The sequence below is a fragment of the Typopeltis vanoorti genome, chromosome 12 (genome assembly GCF_054136105.1).
Source record: "Typopeltis vanoorti isolate ZY-2024b chromosome 12, IOZ_Tvanoo_1.0, whole genome shotgun sequence".
Classification (NCBI taxonomy): domain Eukaryota; kingdom Metazoa; phylum Arthropoda; class Arachnida; order Uropygi; family Thelyphonidae; genus Typopeltis; species Typopeltis vanoorti.
In genome coordinates, this window is record NC_143560.1 from 91,172,604 (window position 1) to 91,192,097 (window position 19,494).

Consider the following 19,494-nt stretch of genomic DNA (forward strand, 5'->3'; position numbering starts at 1 on the left):
TTTAATATAATTTATAATTTTTACAGCTTCATCAAGAACTTTTCTTAGGTCTGTAGACATCATATGTGTAGCCAAAGCCTCCCTGTGTATGCAGCAGTATGTCGACTTTGCATCTGGTGCAACAACTTGAATCCTTGAAACAAGTCCTTTTTTAGATTCGACCATGGATTTCGCTCCGTCCATGCTTATTCCAACACAACTTTTCCAATCTAGCTTGTTTTGATGCATAAAGGTATTTATACTGTTGAATATTTCTTCTCCTGTTGTATGTTCTGGCAAGGGTTGGCAATATAAAAGGTCGTCATGAATTTTTTGATTTTTTTCGTACTTAACAAACACCAGAAGATTTGCAAAATTTATAATGTCAGTGGATTCATCTACCTGCAACGCATAATAACGACTCTTACGTATATCGGATAACAATGCTTGTTTTATATTTTCAGCCATTTCAGTGATTCTTCGATGAACAGTACTGTTTGAAACGCAAATCCGATCAAATGATCTTCTTGCATTATCTCCGATCATAATTTCTGCTATTATTTTTACTACAGGCTTGACCAAAGTTTCACCAATTGTTTCTGATGCACCACTTTTTTCTATTAATAGCGACACAATATGAAGCTTCTAAAGCCTTCATATTTTTACCTCCTAACACAATTGACATCACTTTTTGAGATCCTTTTAAATTTTTTAGTTTATTTTGAAAAATATTCGACAGGTTTGTCCTTGCATTCATTATGTTTCGATTCAAAATGGCGACTCAAATTAGATGGTTTCATGCTTTCATTTTTTAAAGTTTCACCGCAAATTACACATAATGGAATAGGTTCCTCTTAATTTGCCGTCGATGAAAATCCACATTTCAAGTAATTTAAATCGTACTTACGAAGTTTTCTCATCTTCTTCCTAGTTGGTTCTTTAGAGATGTCAGACGACACACCCTTATCAATTTCACTTGATCCGATACAATATCAACGTTTTCTTGTTGCTGACAGCTACTTGTATCTGCTATGTTCTTCTCTTTTGTGCATTTTAAAAATCCAGTCTTTAACCAATGATCCATACTTAAGAATTTGAAAGCTAAAAAAATTACTGTATTTAACGAACAGTCCTTCAACAAATGGATAGTGAAAGCAGAGCTCGAAACAGACAGCAATTGTAGGCCAGTAGAGATAAAGCAGCTATGAAGACGTTCATATGACTGGTGCAGTATTAACAAAAGATCACACCACTAAATGACAAAGGCAAGCCGACAGTTGAGTTAAAATGCTAATTCTCTTCAACCGAATTCCTTATATAATATCTGAAACACATCCACTATATATTTCTTAGTTTTAACACGTTCACTCAAACAAAACCATATGTTGCCGGTGCAACATATGGTTTTGCTTGAGTCTACTATATACAGAATTTTATGTGGGAGGGGACATGCGATTCATTAGTGGTGCCGTTTATCCCAGTATCTCTAATTAAACTGTTTGTTGAGAAACATATTACACAGCCTGCAGATGTCTCTGTACCTTATTCAGTGATACAACAGGAACGTTTTACGATCTTGAACTTCACGGATACATTAAATTTTACTCGATGCGTTAATGATGCAGAGCCGAAAATTGCCACGGACCCCCCCGGGGATATGCATACCACACTTTGAGAAACACTGATCTAAAGTATGTAAAGTAAAGAAGTAAAGGATGTAATCTAAAGAATAATAAACCTATATCTGTATGGGAAAACGATTAGCTAAGTAGAACTTCAATTAAGGAATATAAAGAGAAACATACAATAAAAAGTTATCTGGTTTAGTAATTTAAGGAGTGAAGACTATTTCAGGACCCCCACTCATAATAGCCAACAAAGCTTCTTTGCTCAATAACAATAAACAGAAATCTATTAGTTACTCGGGGGGGGGGGGGGTCCTAGGATAGATACTGAAGAAATTTGAAGAAAGTACCATCTGACCACAGATACAAGAACCTCAGTTGGCTTGGTGCCAAGAAGAGTCAATTCATGTTGAAGGGTAGAAAGAAATAAGTTGATGTACGAATTAGTCACCAACACGTGAAATCACGTGCTTTATGCATAAAATTTTTGAACTGTTACACAAGCAAAATAGTTACCACTTTATAAACTACAATATTCATAAAAGAGAAGTTAACTTTCCGATGTGTAATAATAATCAACTCATCCCACAATACGGATTGATTACCCTATTATCAGAATTGATTCTCCTTCTTCTGATATGTGCAGAGGTGTTGAAGGGTCTCACATCTGTGGGCATAGAGTAAGCTTCTGTGGTTTGTTGTTGATGATTTGAACAAAATATATTTGAATAAGCTGCAAATTTGGGTAAACAAAAATGGTAATCAGTTTAATGTTAGTAACTGTAAAGCTATGTGCTTTGGTGCGATGAGATTTCCATGGAATATTATATCAGCAGGGTTAATGCTACAAGAAATTGATGAGGGATCTTGGTGTAATAGCAAAAGTTGCAAATACAACTCAAGAGGATAATTACGATGTTGAAGCAAACCTCAACATGTAAGGATAATTTTGCCTTTTTATAAAGCCTCGATAAGACCACACCTGAATTATTGCATGAGATTTGTTCTCCCGGGTTCCAAGGGGATAAAGAAGCTGTGGAAAGGGTGCAAAGAAGAGTGAGTTACAAAGATTATATCAGGATTATGGGATTTAGATTATGAGGACAGATTGCAAGTACATGGATTACAGACTCTGGTTAACAGGAGAGAGAGAGAGAGGGAGGGATGATGTGATAGAGGGTCATAACTTCTGAATGGGTGTTATAGGATATCCTATGATGAAATTTTTCATTAGATGGAAGGTGGGGAGAGAACACGGGAGCATCCATGGAAGTTAAGTTTGTTTGATGCCAAGAAAGGGGTAAAAGCCAGGTTTTTCTCTCACAGAGCAATGAGTGAGAGAAATAGTTTACCTTTAGGGGTAGTGAGTGCATCTAGTGTGAATGAATTTAAGAAAAGGTACAATAGCTGGTTTCGGGTGATTTATAGTCTTGCTTGATGAGTCCTTGACTCCCTGGAGGTCTCAGATAATAATAATAAATTCAGTATTTATTTATGTTCACTGTGGTGTATTTCCTCAGAGGTATGAAATTTTTTTAAAACAAATATTGAAACATAAACCAACATTAATGAAATTATTATCAAAATGACAGTTGAAATCAAGCTGACATATGCTTTACTGGTGATCTGTGCTGCACAATGCCTATCTAACCTAGATCTGTGAATTTCTGCTCTTTTATGTAAGCAGACCAAAGCTGGCTTAGGATAAGGCCTCAGTTTTTGTTGCACTGAGTTGGACACTGTATACTACTTCCAATGTTTCTTTAATTATCTAAATGGCCACATGGATAAAATATATGCTTCATATCCATATGATTTCTATAATATCCAAAGGTTATATTGGTTTCAATGGGCACTTCACATCCATGTAATTATGGCATATATACATGTCAAGGCCAGTTATATGGTGGTCACAGTTACAAATAGGTATTAAACTCAATATGTGGCATGTCAGTTAGCTCTCAAATCATTTGATGTTTCTCATTTGCAATATGATAGGGCAGACCTGATTTGTATGATGTCTTTCTCATCACTCTTGACATTCTTTCATCTGTATTTCTCCCAGATGGTGGAGGTGTCTGTCCAACACACAAGCAGAAAATTTTATATATATTTGGTTTCCTGAGAAGCAGATAAGGTGGCTTAGGTAATCTCAGCATGGAATTTTTTTTTTTATAGGTGAGAAAGCTACTTTAATGTCATACTTTTCAGAACCATGGCTTTTTTGTATGTGATGTTTTTATTGTTTGGTAAAGTGACCGTACCTTAGTAGTTTTTATTTTCTTGATTATTTGCAGTTGTTGTTGGACATTTTTTTGTGGAATGGTATTGATTTTTTACAAGAATGTCTCTTAGATAACCTATTTCTTGTTCCTCCTGTTATTATCTAGAAAAGACACACTCTTGGTCTTTAAGAATTTTTATGATCTCACATCTCTAGGTAAGAGAGAAGCAGAATGTAGATACTGATCAGTGTTGATTTTTTCCTGTGCAAAAGAAATGCTATTCTACCTTGCTCATTGACTGAGACTAATGCATTGAGGAATGGAAGTGGTCCACTTTCTTCAATTTCTAGTGAAAAATGTATTTTAGGTTTAAGCTGTTCCATTAAGCATTAAGGTCACACTTAAGTTTTTCTTTGGTAACAGGTCAGATGAGGGAAAATATCAACATAACACAGCCAGATTTTAGATTTAGTATGGTATGTTGCATTGGCCATCTTTTTCAAAGAATTTATATACATATTTGCCACATGTGGTGAAATGGATGAACTCATAGCTGGACATTCTTTCTGCTCACAGTACTCATTTCAAATTGCAAAAAAGTGTTGTCTAACGTTTGAAAAGAATGATGGAAAGGAATAGTTGGTCAGTTGTTTGGGATTTACAGCTGAAGCAACTCAGACGATGAGGCCAGTGTATTATGTCTGTTGATTATATGTGTTCTTGTGGATGGTGCCTGTTTGTCTGTGGGATGAAAAACACACAAACCAGCTATAAGAACAGATTTTGTAAAAGTAATAATGTTTCTACTCTGGTTACTTTGATGAACATGCTTGCTATGTCTGTAGGTTTTAAGATATCCTTCACCTTGACAATGAAATCTTTTGAATTTTTGATGTAGGAATTTATTTTATCTACATGGACTGTTAGGTCACAACAGAATACTGTGTTTGTGAATTTTAGGATCCAGAGGACAACAGGGTGGTTTGATGTTAACTGACCTTTAATCACTTTAGGTCAGTTATAAAGATCCTAAATTAAGGATCTTTATAACTGATGAAGGAGTTTATTTTGTCGTGGATATTTTAAGTAGTGTCTTCTTCCAACTGTTATAGCTGCTGAATCTTTTAATAGATTTCTTTGTCAATCTTTAGTACCAAATTATCTTCATTGTCACAAAAACTATTGAGGGCTAGTGTTCTTTTTTATTTTTTTTATTATATTTTTTGTAGGTGGCTGGGAATTAATTAAATTGCTGCCATTCTTATGCATACTATATATATGCTGTGTTTCATGAAACACAGCATATATAGTGCTGTGTTTCATGAAATTCTATATGAACCTTTTTCAATATTTGCCATTATATGGCATTTTTTAGAAGAGGCAGTACACCAAAGTGCATAGGAAACTAAGTAGAATAATAATAATATAAGAAAAAAACACTTTTGATTATATGTGGTCATACCAAATTTATTTATTAATACAAAAGAAATATATTCATACATGAGAAGAGGGGAAGCAAACATGGGGATTATATATATATATATATATTTTTTTTTTTTTTGTTGGAGAGTGGTGAACTAGTAGAATGGATTAAGGAGAGGTATGATAGGTACTGTTTTGAGTCAGTCAGTCAAGACTTGTTTAGCCACAGATAATGTTTATTAGCCATGACTAAACAGGAAGAGTAAGGTATACAGAATGAGTGCAAATTTATCTGAACTTAAAAATCACAGAGAAAATAATTTAACAGGTATGCAAATTGATTAAAGTAATGATACTAGACAGACACTGTGTAAGTGCTGATATTATATATGCTGTCTAAGAAGAAATAGCTGATTTATGAATTTGTAAAGCATGATGATTTTTCACTACATCATTCATTAGTAGGAAGTGTGTTACAAATTAACATTTCTGGAATAAAACTACATAGAAACAGGAATGAAATAATTTACTGAATAAACTAAATATTTACAACCTGATATTGTATACTGTTCTGATTTTGCATTGTTTAAGGAGACAGCACAGTCTATCTGTAGCACCCTTAAGTGTGTGTGTGTGTATATTATTATTATTATGGGCAACTCCAAGGAGTCCTTAGACTCATCAAGAGAGGCCCTAAACATTATATCAAGAATGACTATTTGGCATTCGCACAGTATCTATCATACTTTGCTTTGAACTCATTTACAGTCATGGCACCCACAACAAACTCTGGCAGCTTATTCCCCTCATTCACCACTCTCCAAGTAAAAAACCTAGTTCTAACACCCTAGCTCTCTCACCACCACACTCGTTCTGAAAAATTTCCTCTGAATTAATCTTGTAAAATCCCTTCAGTAATTTGAATATCTCAATCATATCACCCCTTTTCTGCCTATCAACCAATTTCTGTAACCCACAGATCTTCAACCTGTTCTTGTAAGGTTCATTCCATAGACCAGCTATCATCTTGGTAACTCGACTCTGGATCCTCTCTACCTCCTCCCCATCAAGAAGAAACCCAGGGGCCCAGATCTGGGCACAGTAGGCTCGATAAAGAGGAACAATAACTTGCTTATCTTTGCTCATCAAAGTATTCTTCAGTAACCAAGTGATCTGATGAGCTGATTTAGCTACTTTTGCTATGTGTCCCTCTAAACTTCAACTCCACATCCACCAACAAACCCAAATCTCTGGCTTTGTCAACTTTCCGGAGTTCAGTTCCACCAATGTGATATACTGTTGCTAATTTTTTCACCCCAAAATGCATAACCTTACACTTCGTTACATTAAATTGACATCCATTCTCATTAGCCCAGACTGCCAATCTATCCAAATCATCCTGCAAAATTTTGACATCACGTGCATTCACTATTGCTCTACCCAACTTTGCATCATCAGCAAATAAATGCACAGTTCCTCTCAGATCCTTTCCATATATAATAGATAAAAAATAGAAAAAAAAAATCCTTAGCCTGCCCATGGTACTAAATGTACTATAGGTTTGCAAATAGCCTTTTGTGAGTGAGAGCAACATATATATTGTATTTTTGATTTATTTTTTTACACAGTCTGGAAACTCTGCTCTAGAGACAGACATGGAACTTTTTCAGGTCACTTCAGGCCTCCAATTCAAACCTGCAGTGGTCTCTCACTGGGCAATGAAACTGATATCCCACCTAAAGACAATCACGAACATCCAGGGTAGGATTCAAACCTGTTGGTTGGAGAGTGGGTATGCTAACCGCTCGACCAGCTTGGGGGAGGGGGGGGGGGGTAGTTTTTAAGGAGTTTGGCCTGTTATTATGAAATTTGTTCTTCCCTGGAGACTAAAGTTCTGAAAATCCCCACGTTTATGGGTAGGGTGATGATATGAAAAGCATGTAATTATCTGCCTGTGTGTGTGTGTGCGTGTGTCTGGGCTTCCAATAGACTGAGACTGAGCACAATAGGAACCCATCGAGTTGCTTTGTAACTAAAGTAACCAAGAAGACAAAAGTTCCTTCTTTTTCTTCTTCAATAGTAAAGATAATTTAGGGATGGATATTGTTCAGGAATTGTAAAAAGTTGGAAAGAGCCAAGTGGGCCAGCCACGTGACAAAGACATAGTCTATATACCCTAGCCCCATATTTTTTTTTGGGGTGGGTGGGTGGAGGGGGATACTGTGATACAAAATTTTCATTTAAGAGTGTTGCTAACATATTTATCTCATGGAAACCGACCAATGGCCCATGATGAATTCAAATTTTTATTTTATTTTATTTATTATTTTTTAGAAAATATCAAAAAATAATATAGTGATGTTATTTACTATTTGGTGAGTGGAGGTACGGTATTAAGAGGATTTTTTGATTTCAGATTTAAAAAATATATTTTTAATGATGAAAAAAAGGTAAAACTATCCACAGTTAACTGGTGTTAAAGGGCCAAGCTCATTTTATCTTAATGAACTTAATTTGAAACTTCAAGGAAAAGGTAAATTACTGTCTGACTTATTTTCCAATATTAAAATATCTGAAGCAAAGCCTGGATTACTTTCTGTTTTGCAAAATATCTTTGAAATCTTTCTTCCTTTTACTTCCTTTGGCTTGCATGCTGGGAAATTTAATAGAATAATTGTACCATTTTATGATCTAAATAACTTAAAAATTATTAACACCCAGTGTTAACAGTAATAATAATCACTTCTCCTATCTAGTTTAATTATTCTAATTGTCTGATAAAGCAGCTTGGTTAGTTAATGCAAATACTTTTACCTTATGGTGTTCACGTGCCTTCCATTTACTCCATATGATAAACCTTTATATAATAGTTGAAATGTTAAGGGATAACTTTATAACAACAGTCTCCAAACTGACTTTTCCTGAGGATTCACTTATTTTCAGAAATGGTCAAATAAAACCCTTTCGTTGTTAACAATTAATGAGGTCTCAGCCAACTCAAAGCTAAAATCAACAATGATTTTACATGGGCTTTATGAAACCTTTAGCACCATTAGGACCTTCACAAAAACAAATTCCAAGAGTAGCCATTCTTGGTAATGAACTTTCAAAAAAGTAAATCAGTTGCTTAGTGATGGGCACTTCAATATTATGTTATATATTTCTACATCCAGTTTGAGAGAAGATATATACAATTAGCTAAGGTCATTCAACCACAGTTTTTTCATCTCTTAAAAAAAAAAAAAAAAAAAAAAAAAAAAAAAGGCTGATTCCTGCAACATATAATTTATGCTACTCTACATTGTGTAGATTAAATGTAAATGCAAATCCTCAAACTTACCCATGTTGCTATCGCAAATGAATCTCGATTCAGTGATGAAGCAACACTAGATGGTTGTTCAGGTGGCACAACTGAAAATTAAAAATTAAACATGGCATCAAAATTAAAAGAATTTCTTTTTCAGTCATCTATATAACAATTAAAATTTTCCAATTTTTACTGCCATTCATGTGGTAAAAATTCAATGGGAAATTTAATTCATAAGGAAATCAATTTTCAAAATCAATCAAATATTTAAATGAAATGTAAGTAAATAATATCAGATCAGTACAGTGGGTTATGATCAGTAAAAATAAGCTAGTATTATGTTTCATAGCAATATAAAATGATACTAAAAAAACTAGATTCATTTCACATTCAAACTGAATTATTATTAGTTAATTAAGTTATTATTAAGTGTTCCTTTAATAATTATACTATACCACAGGTACCTCTAAAAATAAGAATTCAAACTGATTACAATACAAGAATTTTTAAGTATATGCACAAAAATGTGACTATCTCCTTTAATTTTGACTGTAAATTTAGACTAGTTTACAGACAAATTCTCCACAGTGTATATTTCTTGATGAAAACATTTTCAATTCTATTGAAATATGAGCAGAGAAAATGAACTTTTAGTTGCATCCCATGACTATAGGCATAAATGCTTCAACCAAAATATCCATATATGTTCACTGGGCATCCACAGATGTAGTATGGTAACTCCAATGCTTGGTGATGTGCCACACCAGGCCTTGCCACATAGTCCTGTTGTATACTTTTCTGGATGCTTCAACTTTCTGAAGATCAGTCACTCCACACACACACACACTCTCCATCCATCTCATTGATTTATATATATATATATATATACAGTCATACCCCGACTTACGCGAATCTGGAGTTACGCGTTTTCTTATATGTACATATTCCCGTCCCACTTCATGCCTCACCACTATCTTTCCACCGCCGGCTGCATTCGCCAGTGTCGCACATGCTGTGAACAAGCACTGACATGTTAGTGCAGTTTCCATTCATACATGATTTTTATAGTCTACAAACCTTGCGATTCTTTAATGTTATGTTCTTGATAAAAATTTTATCACATAAAAAATAATAATGTCATCCAAAAGAAGCAAGTCCGATTCTTCTACAGCTAGCAAGAAAAGAAAAACATTGACTTTGGAAGCAAAACTCAACATCATTAAGGATTTTGAAGGCGGAATGAAAATTTGTGAGCTACAAAAGAAGTTTGATCTACAGGAATCCACAGTAAGAACAATCATAAAAGAAAGGTTTACAGATTTTGTAGGACATAGATTCTAACGAGGAATGAATTGTAGCCACAAGGCAAGGAATAAAAAAATCATTAGCTTACTATGAAGAAATTTTACATGACAAGAAAAAGACATTATGCCGTCAGATGAATCCATTAGATTTTAAGAAACCATTGACATCGAAATAACTTTCTTTTTTTTTATGTATGAAAAACTATAATTATGATTATATCTTAAAAAATATAGGTGTTTTGTAAACCTTTGGTCCCAATTGTATGTTTGTATATATAAATTACATGCAAAATTATATTATACCCAGAGTTACATGAATTCGTCTTATGCGCTTTTTGTTGGTCCCACCTACCGCGTACCTTCCAGGTATGACTGTATATATCCAGCACTTAAACCAAGTAAAAGTTTAAAATTAATTTCTTCTATGGTTGAAAGTTTATTTTTCACTTGGTTAGACAATAATAAATTTAGTTTAATCCTTTATCCAAGTGTGAGCAAACAAAGTTTGCACCTGAAAATATCTTCAGGACTGAATATGGTGTTGTGCAACCTAAGGTTGCACAACACCATAATGGGGTAAGGTAGTACAACACCGGGAAACTCGTAGTAAAGGTGGAACAAGCTAACATCACTCCTATCCCAGTATCTCCCATAATGCAAAACACATCTCCTTGCAGATATGTATAATGTTATGCATTAAGGGACTGGCCACTACCCAGACTAGTTTCGACCTTTATTGAGGTTTTTTCAGTGGGAGCCAGGCCCAGTGGTGGAGATACCAGGCAGAAGCACTAGCGAGGTCATCTTTACCTATAGGAGTTGCCAAAAGGTGTGCCACCTTTTTTTATTAAATTACTCTGGATTTAGATTAAGGTAGGTGTTGTGCTACCTTACCCCAGTAAGGTAGTACAACACCATATTCAGTCCTGAAGATATTTTCAGGTGCAAACTTTGTTTGCTCACACTTGGATAAAGGATTAAACTAAATTTATTATTTTCTTCTATGGTTCTTAATGGGCCATTAAGTATCCATAATCATCCAAGGTATCTCTGGATTTTGTAACCATGATTTTCCAGAAAAAGGTGGTCAGCCCTATCCTATAAGTATACTTTGTATATAAATTGCGTGTGTTCTCCCGGCCAGTTTGTCCCTGGCGGGATGAAAAAACTGAGTTTCTGGGAAGGAGGAAATCTTACCACCTCTGTATGAGACTGGCAACTCATCTTCAGTTGATCAAGGTTATCTGCATCCTAGACTAGATTCAAACATAGGTCATTCCAACCGAAGGGTATCATCAAAATAAATTGAATTATGGAGGCTCTTAAAATTAATTTAATAACTATTAAATCAAAACCATACAGCACTTGGAACTTTATTATCACATATCACCTGGGACAAACTGGCCAGGAGAACATGGGTGGGAGTTCACTTAAAGCATGCTGAAAATTACAACAATAGGCTAACATCCTAAGCTGAAATAATGGTGAGATTAGCAGTAAAATGTGCTATTTAAGTATGCATGAGATGCTGTTATTTCTTCCTTTCAGAAGTAAACTTTGGATGTCAAACTAGTCTTGTAATTTTCAGCATGCTTTAAGTGAACTCCCACCCATCGTAACCTGATAATATTTTAAAGCCGGACACGAAACTCTGAGATCGAAATCTAAGAGTTTCATGCCGAAGAACTATCAGCGAGTCCAAGCATAAGTCAACACCTGGGTGGTACAACACTAGGGCAACTCGGAGCAAAGGTGGAGCAAGATCCATCACTAACCTTAATATTTTATGATAATGTAAAACGCAGTTCCTAGGAGATGTATTACTGTTTTACATTATGAGGAGAGGTCACTACCCAGACTGGTTTCGACCTATATTGAGGTCTCATCAGTGAGTAGGTAGACCTGGAAATACCAACGTTTAAGTGAACCGGGCTTACATATACCCGTACTAACGAATTGCCAGACCGGTGTACCCATATATTATTATTACTACGATAAAGAGCCAAGACACTATTTTTCTGGCGGCGTAAATTAAGTTAAGGGGATAATAAACCTCATTATTTTAAAGCTGGATACGAAACTCGGAGATTGAAATCTAAGAGTTTCATGCCGAAGTAAATTAGTTAACTTTTTCAAACCACCTCAGACCTCCAATAAGTAGAATAATGGTCTCACATTGGGCAATGGAAAGTACCCATAGATGTTTACAAATACCCATGCTAGAATTCAAGTTCATAGCCTGATGGACGGAGAGTGGAAAAATATGCTGCCCACTCAGCCAACTAGATTGCTATGTTCTACACTGCCTCAAAAAGTAGAATTTTGGATTGGAATCATTTAAACATTGCATCAGTGCTACTGATGCACTGCTTAAAGAGATCTATGGTGTCCAGTGGAAAGAGGTCTTATGTGAAACCATACAATGAAATCATTGTGTAGGCTTCTGTGGAGAGAGAGGGCAGACTAGAAATGTCTTCCCCCCCCCCCCCAAACCAGCAAACAACATCATAGCAGATAAGTGCTTTCCAATGTTATTCCTGTTCAAATATTTTCATTATGTATGTTACCTGTTTTTTAGTTTATTCATGATGATGTGAAACAAGAATTTTCATGAAACTAGTAGAGTAGTCAATAAAGTAGTATTCTATCCTATCTGTTTCTTTCCTGTGGAATAATACTGGCAAAAAACTCTGCAAAGAACTAAAGCTGTAATATGGCACCATTAGAAATATATCTAATATGTCTGGACAATGTGGCTAAATAGCTAACAGATCATTTGCACAATCCAGTTAGACCTCTGATTTCAGGGTGGCTGTGTTAAGTGCTTGGTTCTCTAAGTGTTCTATGCACAAACTGGCTAAAAAGAAGGAAATGGAGAAATCCATTGCTGTCTCATCTGGTTGTTTGCATATTTTTCATGTGAACTAGCAGATGTGTACTATAAATTTGATTAATTTGAATGTCTGGGTAAAAATGAGACCATCAAATCAAGGGTTTCAGTTAATGGTACACTAGTAAATTTATTTATTTATGCTTACGGCTACATGAAACTGGTAAGTGAAAAGTACAATCACAATTTCCAGAAACAAATGATGAAAATCTTAACATATAAAAGTTCAATACATAAAAGGTACAACCTGCTTTCTAAGTCTTTCCTTTTTTTAAAAAATAAAGCAAAAGTAACTTGTCATAATCAAGCCAGGGACAATTATCATCCTGCTGCAACAAGTATGACAAGGCTGCATGTTCTCACAACACTTCACAACATAAATGTAGCTGTATCTGAGGTTTAAGTAGAGAGCAGTTATGTCTTGTGTGAGAAAACTTGATCCATTAGAGGAGGCCCATTTCACATTGTATCATCATCTTCTAACATGAGGAGGATTTTCTGCTGATACTATGACGAGGACTATGAGAATAACTCTAATTTTAAAAATCTACATATAATAAAATAAAAATAAGATGCTAATAAGGATCTTATGTAAGTTCCTTACATAAGACTGATACAATAACATTTCCCATAAAGTGGATAACTGATGGTCTTTGGTTATCGCCTTCATGGGAAATATTACTGTATCAATCTTACTACTTTAACATGACCTAAATTCAAAGCACACTGCCTGATATCATTCCTCTCCTCAGCAAATGGATGACGAAAGAAATCACCTCTTACTTACTACATGCTATTTTGAGAGAAAAACAGAAGAATCGTCAATTATCACGATAACGAAGTCTTCCCAACTTGAAACTAAATGTACTCAAAATTCTTGTTGTTCTGAAGCCAATTCAAAAATCCATTATCAAACCAGTGAACCAATTGAATACTATAATATATGTCCAAAAACTAAGGACCAACACTATTTCTGAAGATTACAACTGCAAATTCAGATGAATTAGCTTGTGGCAATTTGTATAACTGACGATTTCCAGCAGAAAGCAGGTACACATTCAAAATTTTGAACTGCGTGCAAAAGGGGTCATGTAGTAGTACTCAACAGGATAAAAGACGAATTGTGTTTGAAGGAAGCTTTTTCATGAAGAAAGAAAGTTGCAAAATTGGATGTTTCGTAATGTCTCAAAGACATCATCTAGATGATTTCACATGAGGAAGAATTATTAGAAAGCTTGAATAACGCTGCAAAATTACTGATATTGCCAGTGTTTGGAGTGTCACAAGTGTTGTATCGAAGTTCTGGGCAGCGTTTCAATGGAATATGTTCCAGATGTTTGCTAAGAGGTCACCCTTGCTCTATCATGGAGCAGGAAAATAGATTTTTAGTTATAACAGCAAAATGTAATTAACACACCACAAAAGATCAGCTTGCAAGTTGGCTCCATTCAAGCACAGGTATGCAGAAATCTCAACAAATTGTGGTAAGACATCTGCGACAAGTAGGCCTATTATGCCCAAAGGCCTGTCGTGTGCATCCCTTTATCTACAGCTCATTGTAGAGCATGTTTTCAGTGGTGTTGCATCCACAAATACTGGACAAGACACCAATAGGCTAATGTACTCTCTACAGATGAGAGTCATTTTAGTCTTTCCTCTGAATCTAGATGACACTTGATTGGGTGTGAAAGTGGTACTGCTTATCATCATGAGAATGTTCTTGAAAGGGATAGATACAGCGGTGCTGGAGTCATGGTGTGGGGAGGCATTATGCTTAATGGACGCACTGAGCTATAAGTGCAGGAAAAGGAAGATGACTGGAGAATGATATTGCAATGAAGTTCTTCAATGTCACTGTTCTTTGATGCTGTAGCCAAAGAATTCATCTTTATGGATTTTATGGAGATACTTCTGGAGACCAAGGATATTAACTGAATCGAGTAGCCAGCACATGCCCTGGATTTCAACCCTATAGATCATGTTTGGGATGAAATAGGGAGATGCATTGCTGGTATAAATTTCCCTCCAGAAAACAAACAAGACCTTATCCTTGCACTGAAGGAGGAGAGGGACAATTTGCCTCAAGAACTCCTGAATCACTTAGTGCTAAGCACATTACAACTCTGAGAGTTGCATTGCAGTTCGGGGTGGACATATTCATACTGAAAGTATAATTTTCTGTAAGCCCTGTACATTAATTTCTTAGCTATATTCTTAAGAAATTTGTAACTTTTGCCAAAAATGTATTGCAATTTAATTTGTACAAAATTTATAACACATTTTTTGTGTAATATAATTATCAAGTAATATAAATAATCAAGTCCACATTTGGCTGTAGTCATGAAAATTTTTTCATATACAGGTAAAAATGTAGTCTTCCTTAGCTTTTGGACACCAGTGTAAAACCATAAAGAAGTTCACAAACAGTCAATTTTCACTACCTGCATGCCCACAAATTAATCAGTGACTGACTATCAGTATAGATTCTGTCATTCTAGATCCACAAGGGATCTTCCAGTCTTCAAATGCTACCAAAACACAGTCTGCCAGTTTTCTTGCAGAAAAAAAAAAAAAAAAAAAATCTCAATTCATTTTCTCTTAGCTTCGGTAAGGGAAATTGAATTGAGTGGTCTAGATCGTTAAACAAGAAATCTACCTTTAGTCTTTCCTGGCAAATATACATCAGCCGTAATTCTTCCAAAATACCAGATGTCCATTTTTACTCAAGCAATTATGTCTAATTTCTAGACTTTATATCCAACAAAGATATCCAGTAAAGTCTAACATACTTATCTTTGCATTTCATGTGCTGGAAACAAAATTACTGATGCTGTGCAGAAAATGGATACTCCAGATAATCAAATCAAATCGAATCAAACCCCCTCTAAAAAAACTACTGCCTAACACAGATGGTCTGTATATTAGCTGTCTTTTCTACAAGTCTTTCTGTGGAAAATGAATTGCCATCCATCATTTCTCCATTTTCCTTTAAAACATATGACAAGTGCAGCTGCTCCAATAACCCTAATGTCATTATGGTTTCCAAACTAAGCTTTCTCTCTCTCTCTATGTTCATTAGGCATCCACAGATGCTGTATGGTCACTCCGATGCTCGGTGATGTGCCACACCAGGCTTTGCCATGTAGTCCTGTTGTTTGCTTTTCTGGCATCCTCAACTCTCTGAGGATCAGTCACTCCACACACACCATCCATCCATCTCATTGATTGTCTACCCCTTCCTTTTTTTCCAGGAACTTTACCTTCTATTACTGTTCTGAGAAGTCACTCTTCCATCCTTTCTATGTGTCCAAAATATTTTAACTTTCTTCTGTCAATATCTTTAAGGAGCCTTAAAGTTCTACTGATCTTTTTTAACACCCATTCATTTGTATATGATATCCTCAACAGCCTTCTGTAACACCACATCTCAAAAGCAGATATCCATTTCTTATCTGACTTCTTTAGGTTCCAAGTCTCACATCCATAAGTCCCTGTTGGGAAAACAATTGCATACAAAATCCTCAACTTTGTTCCCATGGAGATAGAGCTATCCTTCCAGATTTTAGACAGGTCTCCGATGTTGTTTTAGCCATTCCTTTTTCTGACATCTTCTGAACAGCAATTCTTCACATTAATAATGGATTCTACTCAAACTTGCTGACTTCCTCAATTCTTTCTCCATTAAGGTACACTTGTTTCTCAAGCGCTTCTCTGTTTGTGTTTCCTTTGAGAACCGTAATCTTTGTCTTGCTAGGATTGAGTTGAAGTCCTCTGTTATTACTGATCTTGTTAACTTTGTGAAGAATTAGTCCTAGTTCTTCCATGTCATTAGAAAGGAGTACTGTATCATCGGCATACCTCAGATTACCAATCAATCTACCTCCTATCCTAATTCCAGTCCTGAGCTCATCCAATGCTTCATGCATGATGTCTTCCACATATATAGTAAACATCCTTGCCTAACTCCTTTTCCAACTTGAAGCCAGTCAGTCAATACAACACCTGTTCTTACCGTGGCTTCTTGCTCCCTATACAAGTTGGCTATCAACCTGATAGTGTGTTGAGGAAAACCCATTCTTTCATTACTTCCCACAGTTTCACATGCAGGGGCGAATTCTCAATGCTTGCTGCGCAAGCTCATTGATTGAGAAAGAAGTAATTTTTTTTGTTAATAAATGCATGCATTTATAAGTATTCCATTTAGGCTTTTATTTTTTGTAGACAGAAGATGTCTTAAACTTGCACGGCAATAATTGAGCTTTGCATTGTGTATCGAAGGCCAATGCTTACTCGTCTAGTCAAAGCTATCTTGGCTTGCTCGGTTGTCAGAGCTTCCAAGTTCTCGCTGCAGCACTGTGATTTCATGCGTGCATATAGCCATTTCCACTCCCTTCACGTCATCTTAAACACAGGCCATACGCAGTCAAAGTAGCTCTAGCCAGTGAGCTTCAGCCACCCAAATGTGCATGTTGCTTGGGAAAATTAAGTTACAACCAACTTTTTATGACAATGTTATTGACCCGTTCATAAAGAAGAACCGTAGGGTAGAATTTGTATTCAAGTAGCTAAAGAAAAAAAATAAATGTACATAAATTTCTAAATATATAGTTTTAAATGGTCAGCAATTCATTATTCCGCTAATCAGACTTCAATCACACCTCTCACTTCCTGAATGATAACAAGAACAAGCATGAATTTCAAGACCAGCATTCACCCCTGTTCACATGCTCAACACAGTAAAAAGCATCAGAGTAGTTTAAGAAACACATTACCAGAGGGAGTCTGAATTCTTTATATTTTTCTATGATCTGTCTAAGGCAGGGGTCGCCAAACTTCTTTGACCGTCGACCCCTTCAAGAGGTTTCTTGATGTTTTATCAACCCCCTCTATTTTACTATTATGTAATTATAATAGGACAAATGAAAAAGACACTTATGTGAGTTTTTAGATTGTTTATTTTATAGTTACAGTGTTTATTGTATGTATAATATAGTATATATTATTATATTACTATTACTACTACTATCACTAGTAATATCACTGGTATTACTACCAGCCCTTCTCAATTCTTTAACATAGAGAAGTTTAGTTCATGAATGAATAACGATAGAATTATAATATGTATGTTGATGAATTTTAGAACATTAACGCTCACTTTTATGTCGATGGCAAAAATGAGACTGGGATTGAATACGTGTAAGTATAAGTAAATAAGCAACTGCGCACATGTTGCCATCTCGCTCCCACCACACCGACCCGGCAGGAACCACAGACATCTGTTTATTGGTAAATACGTAATTTTGGCCGACTTCATTGGCCTCCGTAACTATTTTCATGACCTCGCTCCATCTTACAGGTCTTATTCACGTCACAGTTCCTATGATTCACTCTTAATTGCACTGTCATTCAGGATGGAGATAATCCAAGTTAACCGAATTAAATATTACCCGTACAATGATGTCTTATATTTTTCTATCGATCCCCAATCGACCCCTAACAATGTTATATCGACCCCTGGGGGTCGATATCGACCACTGCTCTAAGGCAAAGGATCTGATCTCTGGTGCCTTTACCTTTCCTAAAATCTGCTTGTTCCTCAGGCATCTCTGCCTCAACTTTGACCTCAATCCTATTTAGCATGATCTCAATAAAATTTCGCTTGCATGAGAAATTAAACTAATAGTTCTATAATTCTTGCACGCCTTCATATCACCTTTTTTATGTGGTGGTATGAAAACAGACTTCTTCCAGTCTCTAGGCTAGGGTTTCCCAAACTGTGTTCCACGAGAAGTTCTCCTGGAATTTGTCATTTTAGTTTTCTAAGCATTTTTCATGAATAAATATTTTATAGTGAGAATAATATTTGTGAATATGTCGAAAAGCTCAGATCCAGAACGCCTAATAACATCTGTGTAGGAAATGCTAGTGACCAAGCTGTATTTTTAAATGTGGAAGTATTCATGAATTATCGTTAATTTTCACACATCGAAACTTTTCAAGATTTGGGAAAGGGAATACCGTTCATGACCGGTCATAAAAATTGCCTGCAAGCAGATTATAACAATGGGCGGTGTATCCTCTGTTCTCAAAACTGAAGGAAATTACATTTGTGTTGCAAATGTTAGTGACCAATCAGCAAGGAAGTATAAAGAAAATTTTTCCATTAAAATTGAAGAATCAAGGTAGTCTGTATCCGATTCTCAAATCTAGTAATACTGAATACTTTCTTCGCTAGTTCGTATTGTAGGGTGAAAGTTTCTAATATTTATTTCCATATTTCGAAATATGGAAATTCGAAAATTTTGAATACCATATTTCGAAAATATGGTATTCGAAAGTTTCGAATACCATAGTGCCGTGATTTTTTAAAAGTAATAGGCAGTAGATTTAAATTTTAATATGATTAAGAGACAAGGGATTGGTTTAATTTTGGTATTAAGAGATCTCTTATTGAAGGTGTGACGCAACAGATAGCGAGTCAATCACCACCAGCCTACAAAGCAATCTCCAGGATGTACAAAAGGAAGGAAAAACCACCAGCACACAGGAGAAAAAGTCTGCATTCACTCGTGAGTACTTATAATAATAATATAAATTTTTGGTGATCAGAACGGGATATGTCAATGAAAATCAGCACAAATTAATTTAACGATGTTTATGTTTAATTAATAATTAATGATCAATTATTAATAAAAATTAACTAAATTAATTAACACGTTCACTGCCAACTACGAGTATACTC

General features: G+C 35.4%; 1 protein-coding gene across 3 annotated transcripts in view; it reads right to left on the minus strand.

Moving 5' to 3' along the window:
* LOC150100998 (uncharacterized) overlaps positions 1-19,494 on the minus strand; it is a 402,791-nt gene that overhangs the window by 318,756 nt on the left and 64,541 nt on the right. For all 3 annotated transcript variants that reach the window (XM_090402275.1, XM_090402273.1, XM_090402276.1), the window contains exon 2: positions 8,592-8,662. In XM_090402275.1, the coding sequence (XP_090258401.1) occupies positions 8,592-8,595 (4 nt within the window). In that variant the 5' untranslated portion in view covers positions 8,596-8,662. The remainder of the gene's footprint in view (positions 1-8,591; positions 8,663-19,494) is intronic.